The sequence below is a fragment of a genome, unplaced genomic scaffold (assembly GCF_019419815.1).
Source record: "Pyrus x bretschneideri cultivar Hongxiangsu unplaced genomic scaffold, Pyrus_bretschneideri_v1 Contig10, whole genome shotgun sequence".
Taxonomy (NCBI): Eukaryota; Viridiplantae; Streptophyta; class Magnoliopsida; order Rosales; family Rosaceae; genus Pyrus; species Pyrus x bretschneideri.
In genome coordinates this window covers 1,592,134-1,606,876 of record NW_025999391.1, presented here as the reverse complement: position 1 = coordinate 1,606,876, position 14,743 = coordinate 1,592,134, and the positions used below count along the sequence as shown (strand labels likewise).

The 14,743-nt window shown below is 35.8% G+C and overlaps 2 protein-coding genes across 5 annotated transcripts; both read left to right on the top strand.

The window, feature by feature from the left end:
* Nucleotides 1-4,256, top strand: LOC103946627. 3 transcript variants are annotated; one of them, XM_048564806.1, is made up of 7 exons: nucleotides 1-136; nucleotides 931-1,082; nucleotides 1,657-1,797; nucleotides 2,333-2,473; nucleotides 2,605-2,748; nucleotides 2,885-3,111; nucleotides 3,234-4,256. In XM_048564806.1, exons 2-7 carry the CDS (start codon nucleotides 956-958, stop codon nucleotides 4,035-4,037), a joined length of 1,584 nt encoding a protein of 527 aa, XP_048420763.1. In that variant the 5' UTR covers nucleotides 1-136; nucleotides 931-955; the 3' UTR covers nucleotides 4,038-4,256. The 3 variants fall into 3 exon arrangements, with proteins under 3 accessions (XP_048420763.1, XP_009355654.2, XP_048420758.1); XM_009357379.3 differs by having other exon boundaries at nucleotides 27-241; XM_048564801.1 differs by lacking the exon at nucleotides 1-136 and adding an exon at nucleotides 269-466.
* A 1,311-nt stretch (nucleotides 4,257-5,567) lies between these two features.
* On the top strand, nucleotides 5,568-8,076 carry LOC103946626 (pre-mRNA-splicing factor syf2). 2 transcript variants are annotated; one of them, XM_048564794.1, is made up of 6 exons: nucleotides 5,568-5,724; nucleotides 6,153-6,327; nucleotides 6,361-6,464; nucleotides 6,581-6,821; nucleotides 7,435-7,571; nucleotides 7,660-8,076. In XM_048564794.1, exons 2-6 carry the CDS (start codon nucleotides 6,192-6,194, stop codon nucleotides 7,885-7,887), a joined length of 846 nt encoding a protein of 281 aa, XP_048420751.1. In that variant the 5' UTR covers nucleotides 5,568-5,724; nucleotides 6,153-6,191; the 3' UTR covers nucleotides 7,888-8,076. The 2 variants fall into 2 exon arrangements, with proteins under 2 accessions (XP_048420751.1, XP_009355653.2); XM_009357378.3 differs by having other exon boundaries at nucleotides 6,153-6,464.
* The last annotated feature ends 6,667 nt before the right edge of the window (nucleotides 8,077-14,743 follow it).

Genomic DNA, 14,743 nt, shown 5'->3' with positions numbered 1-14,743 from the left:
GTGGAAAACCCAAACGTTTTGACATTGGAAGAGCTGTGAATTTTTTTCGGCTTATTTATTTGCTTTCAAGAAAAAAAAAAAAAAAAAGGCTTATTAGTCATCGCCATGGTCAAAACAAGAGAGCTCTTCCCCCAACGTTAGTCCTTTTTTCTGCGCTTCACACATAAATCGCCTCCTTTTATCTTTTTGAATCGCCAGACGGTCAAAAGCCGAAAACCCAGAAAACCCAATTGAATTCAAGGTCTTTTCTCTCAATCTGGCCCGTAAAAATTTTGTTTTGGTTGTTGTTTTTGTTGGTTTTGGTGGCTTTTTGATGTTTGTGTTCGTGGGAGTCTGTTAGAAAGGTTGAAATTTGTATGCTTATGAATGATGTTATGGTTGGTGATGACAAAGTTTGGGAAATGGTGTGTGCATGTTCTTGTTTTTGAAGATTGCTTTTCATACTCTGTTTGGTTGCTGAGAAAAGGTGGGGAAGTCCAATGGTATTGAGTTTCTGTTGTGATTTCAGTTTTTGGGTTTTCTTATCATGTGAAAGGATTACCATGGCAGCTTAGCTAACTGGTTGAATTGAATTGAACTGAATTGCATGGTGCACGTTGATATTCTTGTTAGCTTTATTTGCTATTTGCCTGATTGTGAAAGGTTCAACTTTTTAGTTTTCTTTTTCTATGTTTTATCATCAACCAAATGAAAATTTATTGAAGTTGCAAGAGTTTCTGAGAGTACATTTTCATGGTTTATTAAAAAAAAAATTAAAAAAAAACTTTTTTATTGGTTTGAAAAGAATTATTGGATTTCAGTTTTATGCTCGGCTGATTATTCCCAAGTTCTTGAGGAAAGTTTGTTAATTTGAAAAAAAAAAAATTCAGAACCTTCTATGTCTCTGGTTAATAAAAATTCAAAATTGTTTAATGGAGTTATGATTTGCAGGGTTGTAGGTGATCTCAATAGAGACATGTCTCTGATCGGAAAAATACACCCCGAATGTGTTGATGTAGTCAATCCCTACCATGAATGCACTGAAATTTGCCTGAGAAAGATTGCTGAAGGGAAGGGCCGAAAGGTGACGAAAAAGAAATCAGGTTTGTGTTATTGTTCTGTTCTTAAACAACATGGATTCTCTTAGTCCCTGCACAAAAAACATCACCAAACTGATTACTAATCTGGTTCAGGAATTATTTGAGCACTTTAGTTTACTTTTATTTAACCGCAATTAAAAAATGCTTTCGTACTTTCGAGATCAAAGCATTTGGTTTCAATATGAATTCTGACTGGTTTGTTGCAACATGTGAACGCCCGTGTTTTCGCAGGCATTTCATGTCATTGCTTATTGCTCATATCTTTACTGCTTGGATTATCTGGTCTGTGTTTTGTGTTAAGTGATTGGCAATTGTTCATTCATATAATTCTATTAAATTTGAATTGCTTGCGGCTCTCTTTCAAAATCTATCCGTGAAGATGTGTCTTACTGTCTTGATTGATTAGAAAATAGCATGGCCTTACGAGGTGTAGTGAATTATTGGTTCGAGATTGTTTTCTTGCCTTGGATTATTGGTTTTGAGAAGTTTCTTCTTCAAGGGTCTTTTCTTTTAAGCATTTTCTGAGTATAAGTTGGAGATTTTAGATTTTTTTTCTCATTTTGTTTCTTTTCCAAAGATATTGGCAGCAGTTTTAAATATGGTGAGCACAAAAAAAGGGGGGCTGAAGAGAAAAGAGCATCCAATCCTTACCATGACCCTGAATTCTTCCGCCAAAGAGCCGTTGGTGCCGAACCTCGTGGGGGCAAAAAAGAATCAGGTTTTTCCCTGCTTTCGTGTGGTGACTTCTCAATAGACTGTTTAGTTATATGTACATTTTCCCTTTTCTGAACTGCAACAATAGAAAAGCTAGATAGAGTAGCAAGCTGCAAATGATTCCATATGTCAAACCAATGTTTTCCAGTTGACAACAATTAGATGCTCTTCCCAAGTAACATATTTTTGTTTCACCATCGCTTCATTTATCCTTTCATGGCATTGCCATTCTTAATGGTGTGGAAAACCGACAGCACTTCATTCCCCTGTCCTAGGAATGCCATCAATTCATAGCCAATCCACAATGCAATAAGCATAATTTGCTTTCACGCTTGCCTTAAGAATGCCCAAGGTTCTGCACTGGAATACAAATGTTTCATTTGAATTTCTATGAGATCCTGGGCAAGAGAAGCTCTTTTGTGGTTGTGCAGGGAATAACCGGAATGTGAATTTATTCATTCCCCTTGCACTGGTCATGCACATGATACACATGGACTGTAATCCCAGTTCACCTTTTTAATGGTCTGTTTGAATGGCAGGTTCAATAGTTGATATTCCTATATTGGGCAAACAAAAGGAGGGATCCCGACCAAAGACCCCTCAGGAGCTTGTCCAAAGTGTGATTTATCATTTAGATGCTCAGTCATCTTCATCAAAGGAAAATGTGAGATTAGAGAACGGTAAGCGTAAATCTCCCTTCACCTGACCGATAGTGAATGTGTTTATTCATTTCCTCTTTCGCCTGCCATACTCATGGGTGCAGATGTAATCACACTTCTTTTTCATAATTTATGGTGTGTTTTAACTGCAGGCTGTGTCCTTGATGATCCTATATTAGGCGGAAGGAAGCAGGGATCTCAGCCAAAGCCCTCTGAAGAGCTTAAGAATGCAACTGGTCGAGGTGTAATTTATCCCTCTGATTCTCGATCTGAAGAAATAGTGCAAGTAGAAAATGGTGAGCATAAATCTTCTTCTACCTGAGATTGTGGATTTATTTATTCAGTCCTCTTCCACCTCCCATGTAGACGTACACATGGATGGTGACGTATTCATGCTATTATTTCATAACATCTGGTCCGCTTTAATTGCAGGCTCCGTGTTTGATGATCCTATATTTGGCAGACAAAGGCCTGGTTCCAGACCAAAGCGCCCTGAAGAGCTTGACAATGTATCCGGTGAAATTAAGGAAGAGGTTAAAATAGGGAATGGTGAGCATAAATCTTATTCTCCACTGTCTGCTGAAGTAAAAGATGCTTCATTCAACAAGGATCAAGTTCCGTCTTCTCTATTAGTGCCACCATCTGGAATTATCACAATGGTGTGCTCTTTCTCCACCCCATCTCTCACACAATTTCGTTACTAATTCTGTTTTTATTTTATTATTATTATTTTTTTTGTATCACTTTGACTCCTTTCTTATGCTATCTCTCCCTCTGACAGCCTGAAAATCCCAAACACCCTCGAGAGAATGGTGCTATCTACGTCGCTAGTGAACCACCCAGTAATGGGGAAGACAAGGAAAATATTAATCATTCACCTGGAGTTGATTCAAATCATACTGTCAGCAATGTAGGAGAAGGCTCTACTGGATCAGCTTTCGACTCAAGATTTAGTTTCTCAGGTACTGTCCATGCTTTTGAAGATAGTGATGATGACGATACACGATCTGTTATTTCTGATGCCAGTGTCTCTGTGGGAAAATACCGTGTGAAAGGAAGTTTCTCTTCCATTCTCCAGTCAATCATGGAAAAATATGGTGATATAGCCGCAAGCTGTCAATTGGAATCAGTTGCCATGCGCTCTTATTATCTCGAGTGTGTATGTTATATAGTCCAAGAGTTGAAGCGAACGCCGATTAAGGAGCTGACAAAGCCTAAAGTCAAACAAATGTTATCTATGGTTAAGGATGTAGAATCTTCGGGAATGGATGTTGGTTGGCTCCGCTTTCTGATCAACGAATGTGCAGAATCCATTGAACTCCTCGATCAGCATCGAGCATTCGAAGTAGCAAAGGCAAACTGCGACCGTGAGTTAGAATCCACAAGGAAAGAACTTGAACCGCAAATTGAGGCTCTGGTTCTGAAAGAAAAGGAGGTTGTCAATACCAAGAAGCAAGTTGCTGAAATGAAAGCCCTCCTGCGGGAGCTCGAGCTTAAATCTTCCGTCTTGAGCGACAGTGTTAGTAACATGAAGTCCAAGGTCGAAAATCTTCCGAGTAAACCGTTGTTGGACAAGGTCTTGTGAAGCAAGCAACTGCAACCTGTAATATGTAGGTCATATATAAAATGCTATGAAGGTTGAAACGATAGTCTGGTACATCCTTTTATGTTTGTAGCTATGAAGTAAATGTAGGATGTATCGTGTCGGTTTCGCTATCTGGTACTTGTACTCAAAATGATTTGAGGATGCTGGGGTTGTAGAACCCTACTGACTTGGTGATTTGAGAATCATGTCACTTTTATATTTTTTATTTTTTTATTTTTTCTGCTTCATATATATGAACACAAGAAAGCTAGAAGAAAGTAGTTGAAAAATAAATCATTTAAAGTTTACGTAGTTCTTGTCCTTGTGCATGATGTTTACTGTTTATATCGTCTTGATTAGAGCATGTCCAAATGAGGAGTCAAACAATTCACATCAACAATTACGGTAAAGAAAGACATCATTAGTGTTTTTCAACTGAAATGCTAATCTTATGTGGCATCATGTGGATTGACAACAAAGGTTGTTGGTGACAGCAATTTCAAATATATTTTTAGTAATTAATGTGCTTTTCATTATTTTTGTTATGGTTTTTTGTTTTAAAAATGCTTATTACAATTATGAAAAATAAATAATGCAATAAATAATACTTTACATTTAACATATCGAGTGGAAAATAAATTTTTTTTTTAAAGTCAAAGTGCCACATAAGCCTCTAAAATAAATTTTTATTTTTAAAATTTGACTTATCATTTGGAGATGGTCTTAAACTTCAACAATCTTTTTATGTAGACAAGTATGGGAGGAGAGATAATCGAATACAGGATTTCCAATGAGAGTTAAATGGTCTCAACCGCTTTAAATAGCTGTACATATAGAAAGGAGCCGTTGTTAGCATAATGCCCCTATAAACTCCTAGGGTTCTTGTTTGTGCCATATTTGACAACTGAAGCCCATACTTGTAACACTTTTGTCCCGTGGGATTTTAGGCCATTGGAGGGGGGTTTGATGAAATTTTGGGGGAGAAATCTGATCAGATCATACTTGTAGCAATTTTGTCAAATTTATTCTAGGGTTACTTGGATGTGAGATTTGATTTTAGGATGTCGAATTGAAATATTGATATATTTTTGGTAGAAAATTTGTGCGCCGATGGAAAGATTCGTACATGGAGACACTCATTTTATGTCAATTGTTGACATACACAGAGGAATTCCTACATTCAGATTTCGAATTGACCCATTTTGATCGTCAGAATGCGTAGCCTCCTTGTGTCTTAAAGGAGAAGACCTTCTCCGCGAATGCCAGATTAGGGATTGTTACAAGGAGTAGGACCAAAGTTAGCATGACAACTTAGGGGATGGGTGGGTTATTTTTTATCTAGGTCCGCACAAACACGTGGTCCAATTACTGGACGCCAGAATTTCTCATTTTAGACGTGTGGCGTGGCACGAGTAGCCGTACCTAAAAATTTCTCATGCTGCTGGAGTATGGGCTGATTGGGCTAGTTATCACAACCTTTCTATTTTCTTCATGTTGGGCCACTCAGAAAAACAACCACACCGCCGTCCAATATATAAAAAAGCAAAAAGGAATTTTCTTTTTCTTCGAATCTCATTCGTCCAATTCGCGCGTTAGTCCTAAGCCATTTGTTCTTCATCCTCTTTCCCCAATCAAAACCTAAATCTAGAAGCAGTGAGCTCGCCAATCGAATCAAATCTTTGCGCAGGTTCATCCCTTTATCTTCGCAATTTCTTTCAGATTTGATTTTGCATTGTTCTGTAGGTTGTTGGGTTGAGTCAGATTTGGTTTGGTTGCCGATAATTCGATGAATGTTTAAGCAAAATAAAACAATGACATTAAAATTGTTCAAATTTTTTCCTTTTTTTTTCGAATTAAGTAAATTAGTAAGCTTAATTTTGTAATTCCATCCAGTCCCTTTACTTTTTGTTGATTGTATCTTAGTTTTCTAGAACTTGTAGTATTTATTCGTTCTTGTATCCTTTTCAATTTTCTCGGCTGCCAAACATAGTGATGGTTGTGATTTTCTGATTTGTGTTGGTCGGTCTTGCACAAAGCACCGGATTTTTGGGATTTTGTTGGATACTAGAAAGGAACTTCAGGAGCTAGGTTTAATTGGTTGAGTATATATTTCAGGTAGCAGCAAAGATATAGAAGGTTCGAAGGGCGGAAAATATGTCTGATGAGCAAAGAGTTCACCCGGATTGCAGAAATGCATCCAATCCATACCATGAATGCAGCGAGTATTGCTTTACAGTTATTGCCGAAGCCAAGGCTCGAATGCCTCAAATCCAATCAGATCCTGAAGAACATGCTGATGATGGCGATGCCTATCCTCAAGAACATGCTGATGATGATGATGCCCATCCTCTCGAGGAGAATATAGAAGGAGACTTCCAAAACTTAACAGGGAGGAAGAGAAAATTGGCAGAATTGAGGAAGAAATTGGTAAGGTTTTCTGAAACTTTATGAAGTAGATGGCACTGTTGCAAAGTTGATCAGATATTTAAATAGAAAGCTGTTCCATTCTTTCGTCTGTTTATTTAACTGTAACTTTTACATAGGGTGAGGCAAAGAAACAAAATCAAACGGAGATTACGGCCGAAAAGAAAAGACTGGAACCCCGACATGAGTCCAGGGGAATTTCGAAACAAAAATGGGTTGAAGAGAGGAAGAAAAGAATCGGCAAACTTCTAGATGCCAATGGTTTGGATATGAAAAGTGCATACATGCTAGATACGCAAGAGATGGCAGAGGAAAAATATAAGAAATGGGAAAAGGATCCTGCCCCAGTTGGCTGGGATGGTATGCTCTGCAATTTCTGCTCAGTAATTTATTGTTCTTTGTTTTTTGGTTAAAATTTTGGATTTTCTCCTCAGTTCCTTGTTAATACATGTGCTCTTCATGTTCCCTTGTTACAAAACATACTTCTAGCTGTATTTATCAAGCTCAATCTGCTTTTGTTGTCATAGGATTTTAGAGAAAGTTTGTTGATGGAACCTGGAATGGCTTAGGTTAACATTAATGAACAATAGATATGAATATTTAGGGTGTATGGGGAAAGGAATTACCTGCTTAACCAAGGGTTAAGCAAGAGCAAGAGCTAGAGAAGCCTAGATTGATTAACTATTTGTTCGATTCTATGCTATACATATGCTCTAGTTAATTAGGGTATGTATACTTCCCCTCCAAAAGTTTCGGGTATGCAACTTGACCGAATACTAATTGGGGTATGTACATATTGTATTGTCAACTGTTCACTTTTATGCTTGCTTGCACGCACGTCACAATTCTTTATTGCCCAGTTGTGGTGCATTAAGACTAGACATTGTAGATAGATGAATTTGATATCCAATTTTGCTCTTGTAGTTTTATAGATATGTAAATCCAAAATGTGAGCTGACATGTTGTTTGACAGTTTTCAATCAGAAAACTCTGTACAATGCATACAAAAAGCGGACGAAGAACATTGATATTGACTTGGAAGAATACAATAGGATGAAAGAAGCTGATCCGGAGTTCTATCGTGAAGCTTCCAGCCTCCAATATGGGAAGGTATTTTTCTTTTGAGGAAATCTGATGGTTCCTCGTACTCCTGTTGAAGTTGGACTCAAACCCCTAAAATTTATTTTTTATGGTGCAGGCTCCAAAGATATCAGAGGATAAACTTGACAAGATGGTGAAGGAACTCAAGGATCGGGAAGAGAAGAAGGCTTCCTTCAGCAGGAGGAGGAGGTTCCACGATGAGAAAGATATTGACTCGATCAATGACCGCAATGAGCATTTCAACAAGAAGATTGAGCGAGCCTTTGGTAAATACACGTTGGAAATCAAAAACAATCTTGAGCGCGGAACTGCATTGCCCGACTAAGGTAAACGTAGCAAAATGCACTGCCTTTTGATGTTTGTCTAATTGTGAAAGTCAACTGGCTGACGGGAACTTATGATTCCCTCGGCTTACTGCTACTGGCAGCTTCGGTGCCGATGAATTGTAATAATAGAATACATGTTGGAACTAAGGTGAAATGGTTTGTGATATTCAGATTTTGTTCTAGTTGAAGTGGCGTAGCAAGTTTTCATGTGGAAACAGATATTTCTTATCTACTCATCTGCATTGTAGTTGACTGTCAATTCGTATCCGTCTGATTGCGGTTGGAATTTAGACAGTTATATGGAAAGTTTTAGAATATACGGAATTGCTGTTATCAGCATTATCTTAACTCTTAAGCGCTTGAATTAAACAAGTCATATCAGTTGGAGACCTGATAAAGATTGGTTCCATGTGATGGGTAACCAAACCTTTCTATATTGAGTCCTGTTTAAAAAGGCTTTAAAATTCATGAATAATTTGCATTTTCCAAAGGACGGTACTATCTACATACTTATTTTTACCTCACACACTTACTTCAATTTTTGGCTATTGGATCGAATGAATTGAAAACGATTCATGGATAAAACTTAATGAGTGTGTGTGGGAGGTAAAAGGAGTGTAAATAACACTACCATTTCCATGAGGTGAATATAATGGACCGGGACTTTCTTGGGTGCTCCGGAGTACTTGGTACTCCATGTGTTTTATCGGTTAGATCTTTATTCAAAAATACAAAAAAATCAAAATCCAATAGTTAAAACACTCGAAGTACCGAATAATTCTAGAACACCCAAGAATTTTCTATGATGGACCTACTAAAACTCTCACATGTTCTAGCTACATGTTTTCATGATTTTGCAGTGCTTTTATTTTGTTGGGCATCTCAGATTATTGGCCCTTTTCTTTCCTTCACCGAGAAAGTGAAAAGGAGATTATCTTTGATTCATCAGACGTGTTTTTCCCTTTGATTGATTACAAGGATAAGGCTTTTCCCTTTACTTTTCTTTTTCTCTTTTGCTTGTTTTTAAGGAAAAAGAAATGAACAAAAGCAAAATATAGGGTAGTTGAAATTGGTACTACACCAAACCGTCGCATAGTGAAGCCACCAAAATTGGGTTATGATACAAAATGATGATTGAGATTTGTATGATCAATAGAAATGGTCATTGAAAATCAATAGAAATGGTCCCTGACATTGTCCACCATCCATGATTTTGTTCATTCCGTTAAAAACTTTTTGGACAATTTTCAAAGCTTCGTAACTCAATTGATTTTTAACCAAATTCAACCCATATTATATCAAAATGAAGATAAGAAAGTGTAGAACAAGATTATACCTATTTGGAAGCCCAATGATTGCTCTGGATAATCTGAAAAGTGATTAGTCCGCAGGAAAACTAATTAAACTTTAAACGTTCATAAATTCTTTAATACTCAACGAAATCGAGTGATTCAAAAACGAAAATCATACTTCTCAACAAGACGAAGAGAATGATATCTTTCTTTACTGCTAACTAGCCGTGGTTTGGCCGGAAAACTGCTCGAAAGTGGCTAACTCAAAAATGGTTAGCCATTTTCGAGCCATTGTCCGACCAAACCACAACGAGTTAGCCTTCGAAAAAGGTACAATTCTCTTCGTCTCGTCAAGAAGTATTATTTTTGTTTTTGAATCACTCGATTTGGTTGAGTATTGAAGAAGTTCTGAACATTTAAAATTTACCCAGTTTCCGGCAAGTTTTCCAATTTTTCAGCAGACCAGTCACCTTCAGGCTATTTTCCAGTCATCTAGGGCAACCATTGAGTTTCCAAATAGGCATAATCTTATTCTCCACTTTACTATCTTCATTTTGATATATTATGGGTCGAATTTGTTTAAGAAACGATTGAGTTAGAATGCTTTGAAAATTGCCCAAAATCGTTTTTAACGGAATGACCAAAATCATGGATAGTGAACAATCCCAGGGACCATTTCTATTGATTTTCAATCTCAGAGACCATTTCTATTGATCATGCAAATCTCAGGGATCATTTTGTATAATAACCCACCAAAATTTCACCTTGGGTAGTTGAATTGTAGCTACGACATGTAAAAGACTTCTTTTGGGTTCACCTCAACGGTAAAATCCATGTGGAACGATACGTCTAGCAATGGTTTCACACTTGCAATTTCCTTTTTTCCTCCAAAGGAGATATCAAAAATGCCACATAGACGTATAAAGGTAACAAATGACGTACTATTTACTCCAACCAAGATGTCAAAGGTCACATGGAAAAGAAGGCTAAGCTGATATGGACAAAAATATGTCAAATTTGAAGCTGCCTTCAAATTTATTTTTTGCTATTTCCGAAGGCATTCTATTTGCTTTACCTTAAATGCTAGCATATTTAAGTATTACTTTATTATTTTTAAACCAATAACAACCCAACTTTTATTATTTTTGTTTAAAAAAAATAAATGAAGCTATAAATTTTGGCATATTGGGTGGAATGAAAATATTGATAATATGTCAAATTGCCAAGTCAGCCATCAAATTTAAATTTGATGTTTTGAATTTGACCATTTCTTTGGAGATGCTCTTGTGCCCTTTTTATTTTTTTTATTTTTTTTTAATTGAATTGAATAATCCGAGGTGAAATAATGAATTGTTAAAAATAAAATTAGTTGTTATATGAAATAAGCATTTTGTCACGTAACCCAACAATTGATATTATAATCTATAATCTGATAGTTGAGTGACTCGAGTTAAATTTCATTATTATAAGTTCATTTCATGTTGGACGTGGTCAGAATAGGATCATATGAAAAAAGTTTGTAACTCAATTAGTTAAACTATCATTTAACATGCACCTGAGGTTCAATGTTCCACTCTTTCTCCTTGTATAAAAAGTAATTCATTGATAGAGTGACATCGTCATGATACACAAGTATTCTATCACACTTCTCCACATAGGATCACACTTGGTCTGAACTATCACGATGACGGGTGACGGAAGTATCCAAAGAAGTGTAAGTCAATCTTCCTCTAGAGAGCATTTTGTCATCCTTATTAAAAATACTGATTCAAAAAATTTGAACCGCAACTCAATCCTGAGCCTCATTGGCATCCTAGTGATGAAGGAGAAATTTTTAATTGTAACAGAAACACGGGTAGTACATAATGTGTTTTTATGCAAATGGTGGAAAATTTTAATTTTTAAGTTATTAACCTTTTAACACACATAACCCATCGTTTCTATAGGAACACGTGATGTATCATTTCGTGTGACGATCACATTAAAAAATCTCTCGTGATGAAGGTGGAAGAAAGGACCCACAACCCCCAAATATACCATTTTTCAAGCCCCTTTTTTGGTTCCTTTTTTACACCGTCAGGACCACGCTGTCCCCTCCCCACCCCCTTCCCCACGCCCCACCCACCCACCCCCCCCAAAAAAAATAAGTCAAGAATCATCTCTTCTTTCTTTTTCTTTTTTTGTTCTTTTTTTGTTTGTTTTCCCGATAGCATAATTTAACTAAAGTTTCTTCAGAACGCTTACTCGAGCCGAAGCAAACATATATGAAACAATTCTAAAATTAAATTGTTTATGTCCACAATTTCTTTTATGCATATGTAAATCCACTTAACTCAATTCAATAACAAATTTAAATGATAAATTCATCATATGTCAAAACAAAACATTTCACCCTCCCCATCCCTCCCCCCATCGAATACCGTTTGGTTTCATTCAACTTCAACTGAGTGACACTCGCGAAAAGACGAGACCAATCATACAGTAAATAAAATAAGAGTGAAGGTACACGAAGGTAATTACCTACTTTTTTTACGGAATTTATAATTAATTATATATTTAAGTCGTGAAAATGCACGAATGAGGATTCCCTTCAGATTCTTTTTGTGAGGATCCGGAGAGGATCTTTAAATCTTGTTCGTTCATCTTACATCATGTGATCAGTTTTCATGGGATACTGTTCATATTTAATTTTAAATAAAAGTATTTAAAATGATTTATGGTCCCACGATGTATGATAAACAGACACAATGTGAGGATCCCGGAATCTCTACAAAAAGGATCCGGAGAGGATCCTCATTCAAAATACACAACTGAATGACCCACGTGCTTTCTGACATGCACATGCACTCCATTGCAATGTGACAATTGCAATATGCTATAGAGCCGTCTCTAAGATTTTGAAGGCATGTGCGAAATTTGAAAGAGGGCCCCTTCTTAAAATAGTTTAAAAATAATAATAATGTATTGATACTAGAAAACAGTCTCTTAAATCAAAACAAATTTTTACACTCAATGAATGCAAGTTTACAAATGTCATTAATTATAAGTAAATAGAGTTACAAATATAACCTTCATTAAATAATCAAACGCAGTTCATTCTTAAACAACCAAACATGAAAAACAAAAAACTTCAAAACTCTAACTTTGAAGTTTCACTTGAACATATAATATTATTATATATATCGTTTTTCGGGTGTTATTACTGGCACACATCATTGTACTCCAAATTTTTATATTTAGAAATAAAAAAGAAATTACTCTTACAAGTACTAACAAAATCAATTTTTTTTATAAAAAATATAGAACATTATTACATAATATTAGATGACAAAAATTTTGGGATCCCTTCAAATTTAGGAACTTCAAATTTAAGGACCTGTGTGACCGCACCTTTCGCTCCCCCTTAACGTCCCCTCTGATAAGCTGCACTGCATTGCATACCATTCATCCGTTACAATAATACTGCACTATTTATTTCAAACGTTCTAATACTAGTTAATCATATCATTATATCTATTTCACAACGTTAGCAGTGTGGTTAATTTGTTGTGTAAGGCAAATAAGGCATGCGTCTTTGGCCTCACTTTAAATCAAGATTTATATTTTTTTTATACCTTATTAGATATCTTAAAATTTGTACCATTCATTTGTATTTTTTTTCTTCTTAACAAACAATATTATCTTACTAAAAGGGAGATAGGTGGGCTTAACATCATAATAAGTTAGGAATAATGTGGTTCAAATTAGCCTTTAGCGAAAATCGAACCTAATACTTCTTATTTACGAATGAAGAGAAATATCACTAGATCATAATACTAAGCATCCCATTCATTTGTATTCTTAACTAGAAAAAAAGAAAAGAAAAAATATCTCTTAATTCTCGTAAGTAATACTAGCAATTGTACACATGCTATGCTTTGCATGTGCTTACTAAAATTTTAAAATAAAACTTATTAAGTGAAAACATAAAATGATCGCTAAAACTTTTTGGTGATGACCTTTAAATGATTTTTCGTGCTAAAGAAGTTATTCATATCTTTAACGACCGTTTTTTAATAATTATTTCGTCACTAAAAATGTATTTTATTTGGAAGAGAAATGTTAAAGGGAAAGTAGGAGCAATTGATATGCTTACTTGATTGTCAAACTCGGTGAAGAAAAACAGTAAAATTACTTTGTGCTTAATTACTGTTCATAATTTTTATTTTGATTATTTTATTTTGTTGATAGGGTTAATTTGATATATTCAATCTCTTTTTGATTGACCAAAAGAATTTTGTTACGAGATTGTTTAGTTGATATACCTCAAATTGATTTGAGACATAGCGGATTATGACATGGCTTCTCATGCAAGTCCCATACGGAATCACTCGTAATAGTCTCGTCCTATTCAGTCCAGTCCGGACTTTGTGGTCCTGAAAAATAAAAGGAGATCATCTCCGTATCTTTTTCATTAAGATCATCGAATCATTTTCTTTTAAATTTCATTCAATTATTTTGATTTTTTAAAAATTGTAATAATTTTTTACCATTAAATGAAATTTAAAAAGTCTGAATCAAATGATTCGATAACCTTAATGAAAGAGATCCGACGTGAAAAATTATCCCATGCTGCTTTCGCTTTCCAACTTTACGTTGGATTAGTCCCACTGGTTGGACCCTGCTCCCAAAACTGGGACCAACACTTATCGTGTCAGACTTTTCCAGAGAGACACAAAGCCAAGAAGAAAGAAACCACCGGGTAGAGCAGCGGACTCACTCACTAACTGGAACCCTGCAGACCCTTCGGTTTAGGGGTACTGTTCGTGAAAAGGACACTTGGCACTAACCCACTGGAATCCAAAGCCAGCGACACAAGAATCCCACGAAGGGGGAACCATGTAGAGGTATAAAAGAGAGATTAGAGGGCTACTAAGCTAGTCTTCTAAATTTTTTAGGCTTGCCTAATGAGAGCAACTTGGACTAAACTTTTGGCTTAGTGGGGACAGCGCATCCATTTGGTTTTGTCATTAGGTAAACAAAGTCCATGCTTTTCTACTTTAGTGATTCCAAGATCTAATTAGATTACTTAATTAACTAGCTTAGACCCCATATAACGATAATAAGCGTAAAACACTTTATCAAAATTAGAGAAAGAAGACTGGCTAGGGTTTCAGGTGTTAGTGTTTTTATACTACGAAAACGAAATGGGGGTTTATATATATAGCTAACAAGAGAAATACTAAGATAACTCTATCAAAGTAAGGACTCTAAAAACTCTTCATGAAACAATTTAACGTTAATTTGAGTGCCAACCAAACAAGAGAGCAGACAGAAATTGATTTAAACTGTGAAGTGACAAAATTAACAGAGAATTTCACTTTGCAAAAAATCTTTTTAACATTTCTCATACTAACAAAACGAGGGTTTATTTTCCATTGAATCGGTAGTTTGCAAGTGTTTTAAAACTATGAAATGGAGTTTTGAGTAATTTGCTTGCGAGGAACACTAAATAGATAGCGTAAATAGGTAGATTAAGGTAGAGAGAGGAGAGAAGATATAAATGAACATCATGAACATCATA

What these genes read in the sequence shown, in the direction of transcription:
- LOC103946627 (XM_048564806.1), top strand. Translation starts at nt 956, where the DNA reads ATGTCTCTGATCGGAAAAATACACCCCGAATGTGTTGATGTAGTCAAT. An exon ending in GGTGACGAAAAAGAAATCAG is followed by an intron (nt 1,083 to 1,656) that starts GTTTGTGTTATT and finishes TCTTTTCCAAAG; the next exon opens with ATATTGGCAGCAGTTTTAAA. An exon ending in AATAGTGCAAGTAGAAAATG is followed by an intron (nt 2,749 to 2,884) that starts GTGAGCATAAAT and finishes CTTTAATTGCAG; the next exon opens with GCTCCGTGTTTGATGATCCT.
- LOC103946626 (XM_009357378.3), top strand. Translation starts at nt 6,192, where the DNA reads ATGTCTGATGAGCAAAGAGTTCACCCGGATTGCAGAAATGCATCCAAT. An exon ending in CAGAATTGAGGAAGAAATTG is followed by an intron (nt 6,465 to 6,580) that starts GTAAGGTTTTCT and finishes ACTTTTACATAG; the next exon opens with GGTGAGGCAAAGAAACAAAA. An exon ending in CCAGCCTCCAATATGGGAAG is followed by an intron (nt 7,572 to 7,659) that starts GTATTTTTCTTT and finishes TTTATGGTGCAG; the next exon opens with GCTCCAAAGATATCAGAGGA.